Source organism: Mus musculus, chromosome 2 (genome assembly GCF_000001635.26).
Source record: "Mus musculus strain C57BL/6J chromosome 2, GRCm38.p6 C57BL/6J".
Lineage (NCBI taxonomy): Eukaryota > Metazoa > Chordata > Mammalia > Rodentia > Muridae > Mus > Mus musculus.
Genome location: NC_000068.7, coordinates 117,176,548 through 117,182,892, shown reverse-complemented (window position 1 = coordinate 117,182,892; position 6,345 = coordinate 117,176,548). Strand labels below are relative to the sequence as shown.

General features: G+C 38.9%; 1 protein-coding gene across 1 annotated transcript in view; it reads right to left on the bottom strand.

The window, feature by feature from the left end:
* Positions 1-613: 613 nt before the first annotated feature.
* Positions 614-6,345, bottom strand: part of Spred1 (sprouty protein with EVH-1 domain 1, related sequence) — a 61,209-nt gene continuing 55,477 nt past the window's right edge. The window contains exon 7 of the mRNA NM_033524.3: positions 614-5,591. Coding sequence (NP_277059.1) covers positions 4,944-5,591 — 648 coding nt within the window. The 3' untranslated portion in view covers positions 614-4,943. The remainder of the gene's footprint in view (positions 5,592-6,345) is intronic.

The window sequence follows — 6,345 nt, the reverse complement described above, 5'->3', positions numbered from 1 at the left end:
GGATGCCATCTGTTTGTTCCCGTAAGCAATGCTGTTGCACATACCATTGTATTAGTGCCCTATTCAACTTCCCTGATCTAAAACTGTTCTTAAGCTTGGTACCGACTTGATGTGAACAGCATAAGTAACTTTCTGAAAGCCTATAAATAATCACAACTATGTGCCATGGTACATGACTGGGGTACAGTTCATTCTTCAAGTAACTACAACTGTAACACAATAATCTAATAAAAGCATTGTTGGGGTATCAAGATGTTATCACAATCGATTCTGCCCTAATGCTCCCTGTATTACAAAGGCTAGTGCCTAGTGCATACACACTTGCACACAAAGTTTCAGTTTGTTAAACATTTGCCACACACCCTTAAGGTGGCTAATTGTTGCAGCTGCAGCATGGATACAAACTAGGAACTGTGTAAACTAACAACTAACAATTAATTATCTGGAATCAAGGGTGAGGTGATGAAGTCGAACTGTAGGTAAACCTTCAGTTAGAGGATACAGCTCATAAGAATGAAACCACATTCAGATGAAAGTGTCCAATTCCCCTGCTTTCTTCTCCAGTGATTAGGATCTTACACAGCTATATGTTCTGAAGAAGTGAGAAAAGCCCTTTTAAATTTCACAATTTGGTTTAATCAGGTAATTCCAGGGGAGGAGAAATCACTGAAACAAAGAGTCTACCATCTGATACGTCCAATTACATGATATGACAGAACAAAAGCAGTTACAAACTCCTATGTGCGTATTTACATGATATACTCACAACTCTCAGCCAGTCAGCTCTATGTGAGAAGATGCATTAGGACAGGAGTTAAGCGGGCTTCCATTGCTTATTAGAAAGATGCAGGCAGGCTCCTAGTGGGGGTGGGGGTGGGGTGGGTAATATACAAGTGAGGCACTTCTGAGGTCAAGATAACAGCAAAAATGTACAACATACTTGTTCACAAAAAAACCTGTTCACACAAAAACCTGTGCATCTTTAATACAAAGGCTTTCGACTAGGAAATTCTTGAAAAAATGAAATAAAACTAATTGCTTTTGCAAATTTAGCTTTTGGGAACAATGGATGACAGTGTACCAAAGCAACTGAAAGGTTTCTAATTGCCCAGCTGCTAGGTAACTGGTACCTTTTAAAGCCCCCTGTAATTTTCCTTCCCTCCCCACCTTCATTCTGGTTTGTATAAATCACCTCTGTTTGTCTGTGTGCGCATATTTTTAATATTTTCTGTTTGACTCCCTCTATTTCTCTACTATCATTTACTAGCAACTTTTTGGTGTTCCCTGTAAGACGCAGAAGTGGGATCTAGATCAAATCAAGAGGAAGAGCAGCGACATTTAGTGATGAGTTGGTTTTATCGGTTAACTGAAGTTCTCCAAGTTACTTTTCAGAAAAGCTACACTTGCTCAATGTGCTGCTGGACTACAATTAAAATTACTTTAAAACACATTAATCCAAGTTACATGTTGCAAATATAATCAGACATTCAATTTTAACAGAAAAAAAAGATCCATAAAATTCTCTCCACCACGTTCTCTGCACTTTGAAGACCGACACGAACACTAAGAAATGCCTGTGTGCCACTTAGTTACGGGAGAAGAAAGAGGGAGAGGAGAAGCAAGTTTGACCCAGAGAACCAGATGGCACTGTACACATGAATCCAAAGTGCATTTGTAATAGTTCAGAAGCTCATTTTAGGCACTGCTGAATAACCAATGAAAATAGGTAGTTTCAAGTTTTTCTCTTTAAATTTTAAGTCCTGCCTCATCAACATCTACTCAGAAACATACACACTCTCTGGAGTTGTCATGATAAAATACAGGTAATTATGTTTATTTTTTTTTTAATTCTCCCTGACTGGTACTGGGAAGAAAATAGGAATACCATTTTGGTAATGGCTTCTGAGTTGAAGAAACTGGTTGTATAAATGCTTCAGTACATACATAAGTTTGATTGCCAGTTCCAAGTTTCAATAAATATTTTAAAACAGGATGTGTAAGGAAAAAGTGCTTCAATTCTTCCAGCAACCATATGCATTTGGGGAAAGACTTACTTACACTCCTTAGCGCTTTTCCTCACCCCCGATTTCTCTGGTGGGCACTGGCCACCCTGAACAGCCCACAGCCCTCCTTTACTGGAGACACCATTTCCATCTTTCAGCGCTGGTCTAAAGCCATCCAGCAGGTGGCACTGCAGCTCCGCAAGCACTGCTCAGGAAATCTAAGGCTTCCCCACAGGCTGCAAGCATCCTCTGAGAACTACAGATCAGGAGCAAACAGGCCCCCCAGCTGGAGAATTTTTGGGTCACGCTATTCAGATGATTTCATTTTCAATATTTACTTTTACTTCACCAGTTTTGTTGAGCTATCTGCTTACATTCTAGACAAAAGAGAAGTTTTAAAGAAAATGCCCAATGGCAGCGCCCAATCTGTACAGTGAACAAGAAATCATTCTTGAATCCACCTACACGTACATGTTGGGAATTGGATTAAACTGTCCATCTAATTCACAAAGAGACTCATTAACATTATATCATCAGTTTCTTTTCTGGACTGGCTTGAATTCATGTGTGCTAATTACAAAAATCCAAGGTTAAAAAAAAAACAATTTCATTATCATAGTTTTTAATGAAGAGAAATGTTTAAAATTGTAAAGGAAAAAATGGGAACGGGATGGCAAAATCTTAGCAGCAAAGTGGTTAAACAAACTGAAAATATTAATGCACAAACATTAAAATATTAAAGCATGTACGTTGCGTATAAAATACAGTACAGAACCAGGAGATGCACTATAGTGACTAGTGCTTAACAGAAAAAAAAAATGATTAATTTTGTTCTTCTCAGAAGTATATACACAGTTTATTTCCATGGCATTTCCTATATTGCCAGCAAGTTATTTTCTTTAGTTATTCACACCTTGCTCCAACCTGAATTACAAACCCAGAACTTACAAATATGGATAATCACTCATAAGGAAAACCAGGACTCTACTTCAGCAAGAAAAAGGAATCCTGAAAGGTAACAGTCTGCTCTAGGAAACCAAGCTCCTCTGAAAACAGCAAGGACGAAGATCATCTATCTGTGCAGCAGCCTCCAATGTAGAAACAGTAAAAATAAGACTGAAAATTGCTGCGACAGTGTCTGGTTTTGGATTTAGTTCATCCAATTGATTTTTAGTACAAAACTAGAAATAGCCTCTTCTTCATAACATCTATAGTTATCAATATATTTTTCTTCTTTTCAATGTGAAATAATACTTCAAGATGATCTATATACATAATGTTGTCAGTTCAAGCTGTCATATAAATATAAATGCTTTCTTAAAAAAAGTATTTTACAGACAGATAGTGTTATATATATATACATTGTTCAGTTTAATCTGGGGCAAAAGAAGAAAGCCAACACAAGCCGAAGTGTGACACATAAAACTGACTGCACAGAAATGACACTGAAAACCTGGAGAATGGACTTCAAATGGTAGTGTGATTTTCATTTTTATCACTTCAGAAACTTTAATCCATTAAAAAAAAAAGGCAAAAAAGGCACACTGCTTTCTTTCCTGAGGGAGTATTTTGCAACAATCCCTCACAAGAGTTTTAATAGTAACACTTTAAAAAAACAAAACCAAGACAATTTGACCTCAAAGTATTTTTAACCTGTTTGCTGGAGCATATCACACTACTTTGTAAATCAAACATCCCATAATACAAATGCTCTGCGACAGGAATGTGGTGTATAAGATTTCCATTCACAATGGTGGATTGAATACTTTCCTGGGAGAATTCTGCATATGTGTTACTGCAAAGTAACTTTGCTCCTGAAATATAATAAAATGCAACTGAAAGGTATTAATTACCATTGTTATGTGAGTAATAAGCACAGAAAATCAGTGAAACAGCTGTGCGAGTTCTGGCTCAGCAGAGTGAGAAATGGAGATCTCAAGCGGAAACTGTTTCACACTAACTATCCAGTTAATGCTTCTGCCTTGTAAAACGTTTATAAATGCAGTTAAGTTCTCTGAAGGAGGAAACTCTGAAAGAAAACAACTTGCTGGCTGAATACCACAGAAACAAAACAACTAAAGGAACCCTCAATTTCTTCTGTTTACTCAATCTCTTTATATAAAAATAAGTGTTACATTTCCATCAGAACATTAGACAATTACATCTGTGCTTTAAAAAAAAAGGTTGGTCACTCAAGGCTATTAGAGTATTTTAAAGATTTTAGATCTCCAGAATGTACAGATATGACTCAATATAAACTGCAGCCCAAGAGAGCTGAGGATGAACTCACCGAATCTCTCACATGGACACAAACGTTATTAACTAGATGAGTTAACTACTCAACACATATGGAATGTGGTGGCAGATATGTGCACATCTACCTCAGAACTAGGAAGGGCAAGAAAAGTTTAATATGTCATAGTTCGTACCTTACATTTAGTTAAATATAAACATTTGTTATTTATACATAAAACTGCTTTCAAAAAACAACCAATGATTTAGTTGCACTTGTCTTATCTCTTAATTTCCCAAGTACTAACTTTTCTGTACTGAAATCACTGTCCCTTAGTGCACTTTTTAGTTAATGTCCTAAAGAATTCAAATCTTTAAAAAGTCCCATCACCTAGTGCATAAATATGAAAATGCCAAAATTAATCCCTTTTAGTTGGATCCTATTCTATGTTGACCTTTTGTAATCAATAACCAGAAATGACTGCCTTCTGAAAATGCTCTGTGATCTGTCCCAGAACATGCCATGCACTCAGGGAAACAGGCACGGCTAGCATCTGTAAATCACAAGAACTGATGAGTTCTGCTTCCTCCACGCATGGCCCCAATGATACCGGCAAGATTCCATATTGCTTGCCAACAGCTTCCACAAATCCAAGTTAGCTAATTCCTGGAGATGAAGGTTTAAGCTCATGCCGGCCCTGGACTGCTTCACCCAGCAGCCTTATGTTTCCCACCACAGCACCCGCATGCCTCACCACAGCGATGGCACATTCTCAAAGGGACGTAGCAGCACATACATGGTACAATGAAAGACAGAGCTACCAGGGCTAACCACCTTAGGCAGAACTTGTCATCGCTAGTGTCACACGAACAAGGATCAGAAAAGTCTCCCTCTGAGTCTGACATACAATGATATAGCATGCTCTCAGCACAGAGCATGCAGCTAACTTGATATATGCATCTTTTAACAGGATCTGGAGCGTCCTGGCATTTCCCCCTGGCGTTTTCTTCATGATTAAACCTTTCCTGGCAGTATACGCAGCGAGAACGTTCCCCATCCTCTTTTCTTCGTTTTGACTTAAATTTTAACGAGGGAGGCTGTGTCTTAAATACCACAGAGTCTTTCAGAGAACTTAACTTAGTCTCATCCCCACAGTGGTAGAGATAGTCTGACTTTTTACTGTCTTGTTTAGAAAATGGAACACTGGAGTCAGTATCATCTCTCTCCAAGTCATTTTTCCACATGTCCGGATGTCTGTAGTCTGCATATCGACGTATTAAGATATCTCGAGGATTTATTCTAACAATCTCATCCTCATCTTGAAAGCTGACATGTCTGATTGACTTCAAAGGGACCTAGACAAGATAAAAATTGCAGTAAGGACGATGGTGGTTGATTTTATGTCAGTGTGGTAGGATGACCCCCACCTAGGGATTCATTCAAGGAGCTCTGTGACCAAGTTTTAACTGAGATCAACACTTCGGCTGCTGGACCACAGCCAATCAGACAACACCTGAAACAAAGACTACCTCCCTGTAGAGCAAGAGGAAGTTCTGCCAGCAGGGTGCCTTTGCACACAAGCTCCAGTTTTTCCCTCATTCCATGCTAATGGCTTCTCCTGCATTCACTTTTCTTTCTTTCTTTCTAGTACTGAAGATTAAACTTAAGAGTCTTATGCCTGCTAGATATGCAGTCTACCATCGAGCTCCATCGGCTATCTCTCTTTGCCCTTTGTATTTTAAGGTAAGGTCTCACGAGGCTATCAAAGCTGCTCCTGTGCTCTCATTCCTCTTGCCACAGCCTGGAGTACCTGGCCCTGTAGGTCTGCGCCACGAGACCTGGACTAACTTTTGGCTTTGTATCCCATTTCTGGATGAGCCAATCCCTTCCAACAGGAGCTCCATCCGCTCACCCCTGGTTCTGTCTTACAGATTTATAGTGCCAAGAAGCTGGGAGCCACTGTAATACAGCTTTAAAAATGGAGAAACGGATAATAATTTTTAACTAAAAGTGTTTTATGGTAGAGAAAGTACAGGAAGAATATGGCCTATAAGGTCCTCCTGGTGAGGACTCTGAAAAAAAAAACACCATACTACTGGACACAGGGAG